The 14,582-nt window shown below is 45.7% G+C and overlaps 2 protein-coding genes across 2 annotated transcripts; both read left to right on the top strand.

Annotated features, from left to right (window-relative positions):
* Positions 1-819: 819 nt before the first annotated feature.
* On the top strand, positions 820-1,862 carry PtA15_6A461 (uncharacterized protein; the record flags this gene model as incomplete). Its single annotated transcript, XM_053170169.1, has 6 exons — positions 820-869; positions 931-1,001; positions 1,072-1,148; positions 1,220-1,313; positions 1,393-1,542; positions 1,636-1,862. The coding sequence occupies 6 exons, from the start codon at positions 820-822 to the stop codon at positions 1,860-1,862; spliced, it is 669 nt and encodes a 222-aa protein (XP_053021387.1).
* Positions 1,863-4,236: 2,374 nt separating this feature from the next.
* Positions 4,237-10,457, top strand: PtA15_6A462 (uncharacterized protein; the record flags this gene model as incomplete). Its single annotated transcript, XM_053170170.1, has 15 exons — positions 4,237-4,273; positions 4,377-4,402; positions 4,518-4,607; positions 4,704-4,836; positions 4,928-5,253; positions 5,341-6,146; positions 6,223-7,164; positions 7,245-7,657; positions 7,745-8,229; positions 8,296-9,042; positions 9,124-9,704; positions 9,789-9,901; positions 10,000-10,061; positions 10,142-10,301; positions 10,411-10,457. The coding sequence occupies 15 exons, from the start codon at positions 4,237-4,239 to the stop codon at positions 10,455-10,457; spliced, it is 4,968 nt and encodes a 1,655-aa protein (XP_053021388.1).
* Positions 10,458-14,582: the final 4,125 nt, after the last annotated feature.

The following is a 14,582-nucleotide window of genomic DNA, read 5'->3' on the forward strand; positions in this document are numbered from 1 at the left end:
GAGCTGTCTGAGGGCCTTGTCAGACAGGTCGGCTGGTTTACTCAGACCGCCGACTGGCTGACAACCTTTCGGGCGAGCCGACGCTCGTGCCCCACCCGTCGGGACTGTCGGCTCGATCCATGCGCCGGGCCGACCCTGATGACCAGCGCATCGGCATGGTCGGACTGACCTTCCCGTCGGCAAAAGTACTTTGGCGTCAATTTACCCCGGTCGGGCAGGTCAGGCTGACCCTTTGGCGTGTCCGACGTCGCGCCCGGTCGGCCTGACCATAATCCGACGCCGGGGCAAAAACGACGTTGGCACCGCTCAACAACTGGAGCCGTAGTGTACCAGCTCGTTGCAAGCGGGTATCAAATTGACTGCGAGAGCAACGTCAGGTTGGATGAAGCAGACAAACCTGCGGGGCCCTCTCGGGTAGGAGTCGGGCATGGCCGGCCAGTCCTGATCATTCAAGGGCCGTCTCGGCCGAACTTAGTCAGTCCCTCTTCTGAGGGGCGGGCAGGCGCGAGCCTCCGAAGGACAGAGACCCTGCGGCCCTCCTCCAGAGAGGCTTTGTTAAGCTCGGTCTCGGCGGGTTCAGGCTTGCCCTTCGTCGGGCCTGGTCAAGCCTGTTCGGCGCTCTCCCTCCGGAGCCACGGGGTGTACCGTGTGTGCGGCCCGAGGTGTGCGTCACTGATGACGTATGTATTTATGATTTCGGGTGTTGACCGAGCAGATAACAACTGTTTTCTGCCTCTATCAAGATTCCAACACCTCCCAGTCCCACATAGTGGATCTGAAGTCGAATCAACCCTCTCGGAATCCTTATTCTCCAAGCTTATGGACTCAGCGACTAGCTCCCCCAACGATGAATTGGAAGACCTTCACATGTAAGTGCTTTGGTGCAACATAGGAAAACGCAATTCTCACTGAGCAATGTTTGTGAAGCAGATCCTCTCACCCGGTGCTGAAGCATAAGATGTCGAAACTCAGGGACAAAGAGACGCCTCCAGCCGAATTTCGTTGAGTTAAATTAAATGTTGCTGTTGATTTTCAATCTGATCGATTGAATTATCCTTTTATGATGGATAGGAAAACTTCTGAAGGACATCTCCTTCATAATGGCGGTCGAGGCTTCCCGCGATCTGGAGACGGAATCTGTCGAAGGTGTACGTCACATGACTGCATGAGATCGGCAAAACTTCCAACTGAGCCGGTATCGTATGGTTTGAGTAAAAAGCTTCAATCTCCGATCGCTCCCTACACTGGTGTCGCCCTGGAAGCACGCATTGGCATTTCACCAATTCTTCGGGCTGGAATTGGAATGACTGATGGTAAATGTAATTTTTTTAAATTCCATACATAGTCAACGATGCTACATTCTGAGACTAATTCGATTTGAATCTTGGTTAGCGTTTTTGGACATATTTCCAGAAGCATCTGTGTTCTACTTGGGCCTATTTCGTGATAAAACGTTACTCCAACCGGTCGAATACTACCAAAAGCTTCCCGCGGTGCCACAAGTTGATACAGTCTTTTTACTCGACCCTATTCTTGCAACAGGTCAAATACCGATTCTAAATGCCACAAACTCTGACAAAGGATAGCAAAAAGATCTGACTTTGACTCGATTTTGTCAAAAACCGCATCATTTAGGTGGTACCGCTATAGCAGCGTGCAACATGTTGGTCAATGCCGGAATTCCAATGGAACGCATCAAGTTGATCACGATTTTGGCCAGCATGCCAGGTCTCCAAGCGGTCATCAAGGACTGTCAAGGTCTTCAGATTTGGTGTGGATCAGTTGATCAAGAATTGAAAAATGGAATGATTGTTCCTGGCCTCGGTGATAGTGGCGATCGTTTGTTCAATACACTGGGCTAGTTAGGTCGTGCTTATCAAATTATTCCTTACATTGTTTTTTCTTATCCATCACCGTTTTGATGCGGTTAGCGCGTATTCTTCAGCTCGATTAATTTACAACAACATGTATCACCCAGACTCTAGATCCAAGTATGTATCCATATCTCAAATGTTTCATGTGATTTGACGTCACGCCTATTTGTAAAATTGCTATCCCGAGTTAAACAGGTGGCGTTGCCCGACATTTTGTCACTCAACGACCTCGCTTAGATACGAAGATCAATCTAATCTTGGATTATATTGGCTAAATCGGCCTTATGGTCACTATGAAGGTGACAATGTTGAGTGCTAGCCAATCACCTGTTGGATCAATTAAGTTGAGCATGAAGACATCGCATGTCAACTTCGATCAACCAATACCTGACTTCTTGCCAATTGGATGCACAAGTCTTAAATCTTTTCCTAGTTCTGCCGCTTGAAAAAAATTGGCAGAGGATTGGGTTGGATTCATCACCAGTTTGAATTTCAAAAACAACAAATACTGCCATCCCCTCTACGTGTCAATACCAGCAAATGTCTCACAACATCAATTTCCTTTATCCTTGTCCCTCCAATTACTTGTTTCACGAACAAGCTGGGGTCCTTGGTTTCTTCATCCACTCATGAAGTGACATATTCGAACCCCAGAATACCATCAGGCGCCGCGGGACGTCTGTCTCATACAACTTCATTCAGCTTACACAGACCGTCCGAAATGAGGAAAATTTGCACACAAAACCATCCAAAAGATAAGCAACTAACTTCAAAAAAAAGGTAGATGTTCCAATCATAATCATCTGCAGCGTGCCAAGGTAAAAACATTCCGACACCAACGAGATTCGAACTCGCGCAGGTAAACCTACCGCCTTAGCAGGGCGGCTCCTTAACCACTCGGACATAGTGTCTTCGGATGACCGACTGTTTTAGACAGGCGGATATAGAACCCGTTAATATACTGAGGAGTGTCGTTCCAAGGTGATCGAACCCTTTGATCAGTATGTTTGAGGTCCAGAAGTGCCAGAGCACTTGCGATAATGGCAGCATGTAGACTAGTAATCATGATACGAATGATAAGAGAGCAGTACGTCTGTACGCCGTTGCTTGATGAGAGATTGCGCGTTGCTCAGATTTTGTACACAAATCCCAGCCGATGATCGATGTTGGATCTCGGATCGCCTTGGCCAGACCCGCCAAGGCTTTCAATGGAGTTAGCTGGAGTATTTTGTGTGGTACGATCTGGGGCGTTGATGAGAAGTAGGTGAAGTTTTGTGTGGCCGATGTCGTATGGTCAAATCAAGTCGTGTGAGGAGCTGTATCGGAGTCACACGGAGGGGTGGTTTTGAATTATTGTACGTCGATTGATGATGATGATGGTTGTTTGATCGTCGCCTCGTTGTGGTCACCTCTGGCTCCTTCTGGCTCCCGTTCGGTGCCGCGACCCGCCCGTGATGACGATGCCGATGACGATGAACGATCTTCGACCGCCCTTCTCCGCGAGCTCAGCGACTCGCCGGGACCAGTGATTGTCTGCCTGAATTTACATAAGCTTATCAAGATGCAACTTTCTGAGTTTTCTTTTCTCTTCACATCCACACCGATTCATGCACCATGACATGCGGATAGATAATCCCTGCTCGTTCGGCTTGCTCATAACGCCACGTTGAAGATGGCCTGTCTGCTTACATGTGGACATCATGCTTTGCGACGTGATTGTGGTTTTGAATTTTCGATGGTTCATCGGAGTGATGCTCTTTTGGAGTCCTTCGATTGTGTTTCGTTCAAGTGGGCTAGTCTGATGAGATGTATGAAGGTGTTCTTGATGAGGATGGCAATGTTTCGTCGGCTGGCCAAGTCATAAAGGGCTGTGTCCAGAGGTGCTTGGCTTGAGTCGAATGTGCTGTTAATAATCTTTAGGTTCGGCTTACATAAACCCAGCCACCTGTGGAGGTGGTGTCAGTTGTGTCCTCCTCTCCCTTGACCTCTCTCTGTCCTTCCTCTGCTCCACTGCACCCTCAACAACCCACAACAGCATCCACCCACCCTTTCTCTCTCTCCATCACCGAGTCCCTCGACCGATTCAAACTCATTCGGTCCGATCCACGTCGTTTGTTATTCTTATTCCTGTTGTTGTTGTTGTCGCTTGCCTTTCTCTCAGCCCAGACCAACCATCCATCGATCCCATATCCCACACACAAACCAGCCACTACATAGTGGGTTTGAGATTTACATAAACCAACACTCCTACGCGCAGCATCCAAACCTACTCTCAAAACTCAGCCCAACTCAAGCACTCTGAGCCCGATCACCGTCAAACGCATCCCAAGAAACCCTCGATTATCACGAGCTCAATTCCATCATGGAACTGACAGTCTCGTTAGACTCCTATACGAAGGGTCAGTCGATCAAATAGAGAGAAAAAAAAAACAAAGAAAACTGTATCATCTCAGAGTGTTGACCAAATATCATTTGATTCTTTCCCCTTTGGAAAATATATAGGTACCAGAGCGTGGTTTCCAGATAAAGTATGAAGATTTGAGCCAGCTTATCTTCTCAAAATCGAAAACTCTACATTGAAAAAGATTGGAGATCGATGCTAAATTCGATCAATCGTTCTCTTCCGTTCGCTATGTCCCCTAGGATGAAGGTTGGCTTAGTGCCGAGTTACAAGAAAAGGACATCTCGGCCAATGGATCGATCAAACTACTGTTCATAGACGACAACGGTAAAGTAAATAAAACCCTCCCAGGATTTCCCCTTTGTCGAACCCTTTCCATGGCGAAATATTGAGCTTAGATGTTGTTTTTCTACTGGTCAATTTTCTAGGAAAGACAAGTCACAACAACCACCGACCAGGTCCAAAAAACAAGAGGTGCAGATCTGCCACCTCTGAGGAACCCTCCACTTCTCGAAGCAACCGAAGATTTGACAAACTTGTCCTACCTAAATGAACCGGCGGGTCAGTCTGTTTTCCGTCGTGCTTGTTAATCTTGGTTTAGGTTTGTTGAACGCTTGTTAGGCTGACATGCTTCTCGATCTCATCTATCCAGTTCTGCATACTATCCGGACACGTTACACGACGGCCCGTCAGATTTATACCTATTCTGGAATCGTACTCGTTGCCGTCAATCCGTTTATTGCTGTCCCGCTCTATTCATCCGATATCGTTCAAGCATATGCTGGAAGGAAGAAAGGAGAATTGGAGCCACATCTTTTCGCTATCGCTGAGGATGCGTATCGATGTATGATTCGTGATCGACGCGACCAAACTGTTATTGTCTCCGGCGAGTCCGGTGCGGGGAAAACGGTTTCAGCAAAATATATTATGAGATATTTTGCCACGGTCGATGATCCCGATCGGCCTGGGAAAAAGAAGGTGACCTGGTGCTTTCTGTAGACTGAGTTTCACAAGTGGGATTGACCTTGCAAGTATCTGATCCATTGTTTTCTTCCCAATCCCCAGGGTGCAGAGGGATCGGGTATGACAGAGGTTGAAGAACAAATTCTAGCCACAAATCCAATCATGGAAGCTTTCGGGAATGCCAAGACCACTCGAAATGACAACTCGTCCCGATTCGGAAAGTACATCGAAATCCTTTTTGACAACGAGCAAAATATTGTGGGAGCAAAGATTCGAACGTATCTGCTGGAGCGATCACGTCTAGTTTACCAGCCTGAAACCGAACGAAACTACCACATCTTTTATCAGCTGATTGCTGGCACACCACAAGCGGAGCGAAAACAGCTTGGTCTAGACTCGATCAGCAAGTTCCATTATCTTAACCAGGGTGGACCGAGTGCGGAAAAGATTGCTAGTGTCGATGATAAGAAAGAATTCGGATTGACTCAAGAAGCCCTCAGTACAGTCGGTATTGGGATGACGCAGCAATGGGCCATCTTCAAGCTATTGGCCGCCTTGCTTCATCTTGGAAACATCGAAATCAATGCTGCCCGGACAGATGCCTCGCTGAACGACGATGATCCCAGTCTGGTTCTAGCATGTAATTTGCTTGAGATCGAACTTGGCGAATTCAAAAAATGGACCATCAAAAAGCAAATCATCACTCGGTCCGAAAAGATCGTCACCTCCTTGAGCGCCGCCGCTGCGATCAGTGTACGAGATTCCGTGGCAAAATACATCTACAGCAGTCTCTTCGAATGGCTTGTCTCTGTCGTTAATGGAAGTTTGTACAACACCGATCTCGATGATAAGGTGGCCAGTTTTATCGGTGTGCTCGATATTTACGGATTCGAATTCTTCAAGACCAAGTAAGTTATTGTGTTCTGAACTGCCAATCCTAGTCGAAGATAACTGATGTGACAACCTCTTACCGAACCTCCGCAGTTCCTTCGAACAATTCTGCATTAATTACACCAATGAGAAATTGCAAGCCGAATTCAACGCGCACGTGTTTAAGCTAGAGCAGGAAGAATACATCAGCGAGAAGATTGACTGGAAGTTTATCGAGTTCTCTGACAATCAACCTACCATTGACTTGATTGAAGGCAAGCTCGGTATTTTATCTCTGCTAGACGAGGAATCCAGGCTACCATCCGGATCAGATTCGACTTTTGTCCAAAAACTCTACACCCAACTCTCCAAGCCAGAACACGCCAAAGTGTTCAAAAAGCCAAAGTTCGGCACATCCGCTTTTACGATCGCCCATTATGCGCTTGATGTGACTTACGAGGGAGAGGGATTCTTGGAAAAGAATAAGGATTCTGTCCCAGATGAACACTTGACGCTCCTATTTGCAACCCACAATTCGTTCTTGAAGGATATACTCGAAAAAGCTCAGGAGATCCGTAACACTCCCAATGGCCAAGCTACGATCGTCAACAGGTCAACCATGGCTGCTTCGGACACCGCCACCTCGCCGATGTCGCCCACGGCTTCGAGCAAACGCACGAGTCTTTTTGATGGGCCAGCATCGTCGATCGTCTCAAAGCGCACTAGTGTTGCAACTGCCATCAGCGGTGGCGCTTCCCCTCGCGCTTCAGGTCCTGTCAAGCGTGTAATGGGTGGTGCGGCTGGCCCTGGTGGAGCAACTAAGAAGCCGACGCTGGGTTCGATTTTCAAACAATCACTCATCGCACTAATGGAAACAATTGATTCCACAAACGCCCATTATATTCGTTGCATCAAGCCCAATGAGGCCAAGAGGGCTTGGGAATTTGATCCTCCGATGGTCTTAGGTCAACTTCGTGCTTGCGGTGTGTTGGAAACCATCAAAATCAGTGCGGCTGGATATCCGACACGCTGGACATTTGTCGACTTTGCTGAACGGTCAGTTAATGAAGGTTCTGTTCGACTACCAAGATTGGTAGACAACTGACTAACTTAGCTGTATTAATCTGCGTACGTAGGTACTACATGCTGATAAAATCAGATCAGTGGAAGAATGATGTCAAGGATGTCTGTCTGAGCATTCTGAAGAGCACGATCAAAGAAGAGAATAAGTATCAATTAGGTTTGACTAAGTTATTCTTCCGAGCGGGGATGTTGGCATACTTGGAACAAGTCCGAGGTGATAGGATCAATTTCTTAGTCACTCTGATGCAAAAGAACTTCTTGAGAGCATTTCATCAAACCAGATACCGTCGAATAAGGACGACCATCTTAGGCATTCAATGTCTTGTTCGAAGGAAGATTGCTGTTCAAAAGAAGGAGCGTGCCCGAGAAGAAAGGGCGGCGCTGATGATCCAGAAGGTCATTCGAGCGTTTTTGGGCAGACAAAACTTCTTGAGGACTCGGAGTTTCGTTGTCCAATTACAGAGCCGTCAGTTTTATTCATTGAATAATTATGTCATCTTTTGATCCATTTTGGTGAGAGGGATTAAAATAAATGTCCTCTTGCTGTTGGCAGGCATACGTGGTGGCAAGATTCGGTCGACTTTCGGTCATCAAAAGACTTTTGTTTCCGCCTCCAGACTTCAGGCGTTATTCCGGACCATCCTGTGTAAACGGAAGTATAAGGTTGAGATCAGAAAAGTGGTATTAATCCAATCTCTCCAACGGAAACGAATGGCCCGACGGGAACTTTTAGCTTTGAAACAAGAGGCTAAATCAGTTGTTCATTTCAAAGAAGTCTCATACAAGCTGGAAAACAAGGTGGTCGAGCTCACTCAAACCTTACAAAAACGCACTCAAGAGAACAAGTCCTTGCAATCCAAATTGAACGAGCTGCAAACCCAATTGGAGAGCTGGATGTCCAAATATGACGAAATTGATCGTCAAACCAAGGACTTGAAGACCCAGGTCGATAAACCTACTGTCGATCTACCCGAGTTCGAAGCGCTGGGCGAGGAGAAGAAGAAGGCTGAATCCCAGTTGGCCGAATCTTTGCGAAAGGTTTGTCTTTTGTTCCTCTGTTTATTTGACATTCCATGTATGAAGTACTGACGTTTGCCAATTTAGATTGCTGAGCAAGACAAGCATATCACCAAGCTTACAATAGAATTCGAGAAGCAATCGAAGGAAATGGAGGAACGGCAGAAGCTCTTAGATAGTATGACTGTCAACGGCAGTGGCAACGATGCAGCCACAGTGTCTGGAATGAGACAGGAGTTGCTGAGTTTGCGGGAACAGCTCAGTCGGGCATTGAACACTCAGAAGGCGATTCCTCGAAGTGATACCGCTTTCCACATGTCGACTGGCCAGGGTCACCAAGCCAACAACCATTCGGGTGGTCCGGCCCCACTCAACATGAGCATCACTGGATCGCCTTCTTCACTGAGCCAGGCAAAGAGGAAACTCCGACGACACAGCGCTGATGATTTGGGACCAGAGGTCCTACCGGTGGTACCCACAACTTCGAGCGGACTGGCAATCCCCGCCAACCGATTCGACAATCCTCGAGCGGTTTCGGTCGCGTATGCTCAAACGCTCAACGTCCACCCCGAAGATCAATTGGAGGATCCGTCGGAGATCGTCATGCGACTGTTGGAAGATGAAGAGCCATTGGACGAGGACGTCTTGGTCGGTCTAATCAAGACTTTGAAAATCCCGATTCCTTCAATACAAAACCCGCCTAGCGCCAAAGAAGTATTGTTTCCAGCTCATCTCATCAGCTTGGTGACCAACGAAATGTGGAAGTACGGCCTGATGAGAGAAAGTGAACGTTTCTTGGCCAACGTCATGCAGACCATCCAGCAACACGTTATGGTAAGCAAAGTTTTCGAACGAGAACTACGTTTTTTTAGAGAGAGCTGACCGAAATCCTCCATCTAATGCGACTTCATGTAGGGTTTCCAAGGAGAAGAAGCAATCGTGCCGGGTATCTTCTGGTTGTCGAATGTACATGAAGTCTTATCGTTTGTGTGTATAGCAGAAAGTGATATTCTACAAGGCATTGGACCGGGAGTGGATGGAGCTGGACGAGACTTCGACTGGGATGACTACGAAAGACTGGTGACGATCGTCAAACATGATCTAGATTCATTGGAATACAACATCTATCACACATGGATGCAAGAGACGAAGAAGAAACTGCACAAGATGGTTGTCCCCGCCTTGATCGAATCTCAATCGCTGCCCGGATTTGTGACGAACGATAGCGGCGGGAGATTGTTCAACAGGTTATTGTCGGGTAACAATCAACCCGCTTATAACATGGAGGATATCTTGAACCTCTTGAATAAAGTTTGGAAATCGTTGAAGTCCTATTACGTTGAGCAATCCGTCATCCAACAAGTGGTTACCGAATTGCTCAAGTTGATCGGCGTAACTTCTTTCAACGATCTCCTGATGAGAAGGAACTTTTGCTCTTGGAAGCGAGCCATGCAAATTCAATACAACATTACCCGATTGGAGGAATGGTGCAAATCGTAAGAACTCCTCTCTGTATGTCGGCTTTTTCTCCCCTCGTTTACTGATTCACATGGTGGCACCGACTTGGCAACCCAACATAGACGCGAGATGCCTGAAGGTACCTTACAGTTAGAACATCTCATGCAGGCAACGAAGTTGTTGCAATTGAAGAAAGCAACGATTTCGGATATTGATACTTGCTATGACGTCTGCTGTAGGTCAAGTTTTCCTCGTGATCTATTCCTAGAAATCACAGATGACGCCGGATGTAAGCGGCTAATGTCATGTTTTTTTTTTTTTTTTTGCACAAAGGGATGTTGACTCCCTCGCAGATCCAGAAGTTAATATTGCAGTATCATGTGGCTGATTATGAGGTAAGTCTGGCCGACCGCTGCTTCATTTGTATCCGATCCAAATTGACTTATCCATTGATCAATCAAACGAAAAACCGCAGAATCCGATCGCGCCTGAGATATTGAAGGCTGTCGCCTCAAGAGTGATGCCGAATGACAAGAACGACCATCTGATGTTACCACCTGAAGTCGAAGAAGCAGGCCCGTACGAGGTGCCTTTGCCGCGCGAAGTCATGTCCCTTGATACGTATTGTCCTGCTTGTAAGTCACCTCTCCTTTTCCGCTCTTCTGATCCATGTCGAGAATAAACAGTGACTCAAATAATCGCGCTTACATCGGGTCGGATCTCCTTTTTTTATTTTCTTTGTAGGGTTGAATGTACCCCACATACGCCGATTGACCTCGGTCGTCACTTGAGAACCTGTCCTGCGATATACACCCTCGATCATCATCATGGCGATATGACTCCTTCCTCCGCCTTTTTGTTCCGTCTATTTTTTCTTTTCTTTAATTATTATGTCGTTTTCGAGAATTACAACTGCGAGATTGATTTCTTTGATACAATTTACAAAGGATTTCTCTATACGTGTAAATCTTTCTTCATACATATTTATATATAGTTATAAGTGCATGTGTATGGGTGTGTGCTTGATTGTTGGAGATTAGAACAAGCAGTTGGATGAATGAAGACCCACTTTTTTCTCTCTTTCCTGTCTCTTATATTCACACATACGTATACGTTCTAGACTTCCATTATCCTCTCCTATCAGCTTTTCCTTCCCCTTCACGTTTTTATTCTTAGCAAGTTCGTAGTTAATTGATCATCCCAATCATCTTGTTCTTTTATTTATCTACTCTTCCCCTCTTCATGATCTCTTTCTTCTGATACATTTTACGCAAATACTTCATTTTAAAAAAGTCTTGCTTGTCTCCACGTTAAGCAGAGAGGGTTCTGGGTAGTACGCGTGACGGCGAAATTAACGAGCTCGCGCGGAGGCCCGCTTCGTGTATTCCGCCCGAAGTCTCGCGGAACTTGGTTGTTCATCTTGACGGCTTTTCCGACGAGCTAGCAAAGCCTCCTCCGGGCTTAACTAAGAAAACACTGGCCATGTTGGCAGGGTCCCTGCAGGACGGCGCCTCCCCTCCACAAAGAGGGACTTGGTTGAGTTAGAAAGCCTCTCTGGAGCAGGGTAGCGCTTCCCGTCTCGTTGACACCTGAAAGATAAACTTTTTATTATTTTAATGCCAAAAATGAGGTTTCACCACGATTTCAGTTGAGCTCGCCGTGTTTATCGCGCTCGATTGTGACGCAAACTCACAGGGCGGACTCTCCTGAAAACCGCGCAGGCTGCGGGGACTTAAAAGCAATTGGTATTAGAGCAATATTTGAATCTTGTGGAATCACATCTGGAAACATCGACCCGATCATTTCTACGTTTGACTCTGGATGGAGTATACGCGGAATGCAAAAATACTAACACAAGTTCCATCGCCTTATGGCCGGTAGTTCTGCGCGCGAACTACGGAGGTGGGAGGCGCTAATCAGTGTTCAAATCTGCAAAGAACTGGAATTTCCTCCAGCAGTCATCTTCCCGTGAATAATCTGGGACTCTTTGTCTTCCAGGGCTGATTAAACAATTATGAAATCAATTTTGCGAAGCCCGCTGATTCTTCTACTTCACATCGCTCTTCTTCGAGTTCAGTCTGGACCCACGTCGATTGGACCATCTGCATTGGAGCATAAAGACTTCTGGGGGGATGAACCTACATAGGTAGGTACAGTCACTTCAAATCAGTGGTTCATCTTCCACTCATTAACAAATCGGACGTTTTTGTTGAATTTTGGTTAGACCAGAAGGGCCGTTGCTTCCACTAAGCTGGCATGTTCCAAATCGGGAGACCGCTGCTTCGGAAAACCACCAATTATTCAACATTGGAAGACAGGCTTCCTGGCTGCCAAGACCAAGTCAAACAGATCCTTTGCATGATATCGGCAGGGATCATGGCCAGGTTCAGGTCTCACAGTTACAGCCTCGTTTCGATTCAGCCTCGTCGCCGCACACCCCAACGATGGAAATTGATTTTTTTAGTGAGGAATTTGTTGTTGTTCTTGTTTTCTATCGTATATTTCCTGGTTCACTGAAAACGACTTGATGCGACACTTTTATTTTGCGCCTGCCTGTATACTCAAATTTAATCCTTCTTACAGAAAATGGACAGGAAAGGCTGTATTATCCCGAGGAGCCCGAGGGCGATGTAGCTTCCAAATTCAGGGATGGTGAAAAATGTGCGAATACGGCCTTTTTATGATTGCTGACTAGAGCACCATAGGCTTAAAATGGTTGATCACAAAATACCTGATCAAATTTGGTAGATGTCGAGCTTCAGCTATCTCTTGGTTTACCCTTGTATAACTCAAAAGTTAACAAGAAAAGAAAGGAATTTTCTGATACTCCTTCAGGCTTCGCTGCTAAGGGCAGCTCGCAGAATAATGCGAATGGGGATGAAAAGTGTGAGCTCTCCAAAAGACTTTGTATCGTTGTGGCTTATGTTCATTTCATACGAACGCTAAAAGATGTCGCCCTAACCTCAAGCAAAAGGAAAACTGGTCCTCTGCTTTCCTTGGGGAGAGTCGGAACCCAAAAAGAAAAAAGAAAAAGCTATCACCACTGCAGCGTCAGTAGATAAGTGGAAAGCCCATGACAAAAAAAACGGGAAGAACCAAGGTTGGTTGAGATGGAGTTTGCGCTGGAGAGAAAAGACCGGGTGTGCAGGGCTTTTGATCGCCGCAGTCGCAACGTCGCTAAGCCCCTGTGCGCCCTCGCGAACCATGATGGGTGTTACTTTGCGCATGGGCTATTCATCCGGATCGGGAGGGACCGCTTGGACCAGTTGGCCAAGAAGCAGCCCACCCACACTAGGGAAGCCTAGTTTCCCAGGTCACCGAGATGGACTGCTTCTGGTAGCTCGCCTAGGTACCAGATCGCCGGGGTCTCTCCGAGAGAAATCCCTCCCGGACACACAGCCCATGCACAAAATGATAGCCCTCGTTGGTTCCGGAGGGCAGGATGGCGACATCACGACCCCGTGTTTTCTCTGGCGCGCAAAGTCTGTTGGAATGATAGTTTTTAGCTAAATTTTTTGTATTCATTTTGTCTTCACATACAGGCACTTCTTCAAACGTTGTCAAGTTTGACGCTTCAGGGGCAGGTTATACTGATGCAGCTTGTAGCCAAAGAATAAGGAATAAAGGGATGGATCTCTTACCCAAAATCAACATTAAATCAGCTTCCAAAAAATTAAACCTGGCTGGATTCCCTGCCCAAGAACAAACTAACTGGTGTTTCAGCCCTGGTGGGGATCTAAAATTCACTGATAGAACCCAAATTCCACGTTTTGCTGGAAGATTGGGAGCAAAAATTAATCACAAGAAGAAATCCAATGTCAACGTAGAAGATAACATAGAAGATAAAATCAAGGAGGACAAAGAAGTTGAGTATTTCTCTGATTTAGCACATACACAAATGGTCTGGGGGTGGATTTTTGGGATTTCAACATACCGTGCAGAGAGCTTTCACCAAAAATTGAAGGTTGCTCACAGTTCCACTGTTTCAGAGTTCAATACCAAAATGACAAACCACATTAGTAAAATTCTAGACAGAGGTTACCAAGCCAATAGAATTAATGCCAAAGAAATAAACCAAAACGTTTTACAGCTTTCTCACATCCTGTGGTTCATCAATATAAGATTCATCCAAAATCTTGTGATTCTTCAGAAAGTGGATTTTGACTGCGCAAAAGAGTGTGTGCTTATATATAAATGGATTCTTGATATCTTTGAAGACATACAAGAGGGGCCAATTATTGCTGCATCAAAATGGAAAAGCAAAAAACCTTCACATAGAAGGGATCTGAGATGTGTTTTTTCAACTGTAACTTCTGCTCTGCTTACAGAAAAGAAGGATAAACTGTTTTATGAAATTCAAAGGAAAGTTTCAAAATCATCAGAAGCCCAGCACCAAACACCTATAAAAGTTAAAATTGGAGCCATTTCAGAAATTCAACTATTGATGACTAAAGCAGCTGTCATTGTATCAGCTTTGTATTACAAGATCATTTCTCCAACAAAGTGGGCTATCCTTTTTGCAAATGAGGCGGATTTCTTGCATCATTTGCAGAAGTTACAGAATGGATTTTTATATTCAACAAGCCCATTGGGAATAGCAATAGGAGGAATCCATTACATTTTAACACTTCCATGGAAAGATGGTTTCAATGAATCTGAGAAAATAGGATCCAATAAGATACATCATAAGCAAATTTGCCCAGTTCAATTTGAAAAATATTTAATAGATATATCCAATTTGAATAATCAAGTGTATTTTGAAAGACTAACTCAGCTCTTAGATAAACAGCTTTACTTGAACTGTCATTCAAAGGAAGAAGCTGGGAAAGGAATTTGGAAAGCAATTTTCAGTCTCAAGAAGTTACATGAATCAAGAACAGGGAAAGTACATGAATTTGATTTGAATTACTTTAATT

Source organism: Puccinia triticina, chromosome 6A (genome assembly GCF_026914185.1).
Source record: "Puccinia triticina chromosome 6A, complete sequence".
Taxonomy (NCBI): Eukaryota; Fungi; Basidiomycota; class Pucciniomycetes; order Pucciniales; family Pucciniaceae; genus Puccinia; species Puccinia triticina.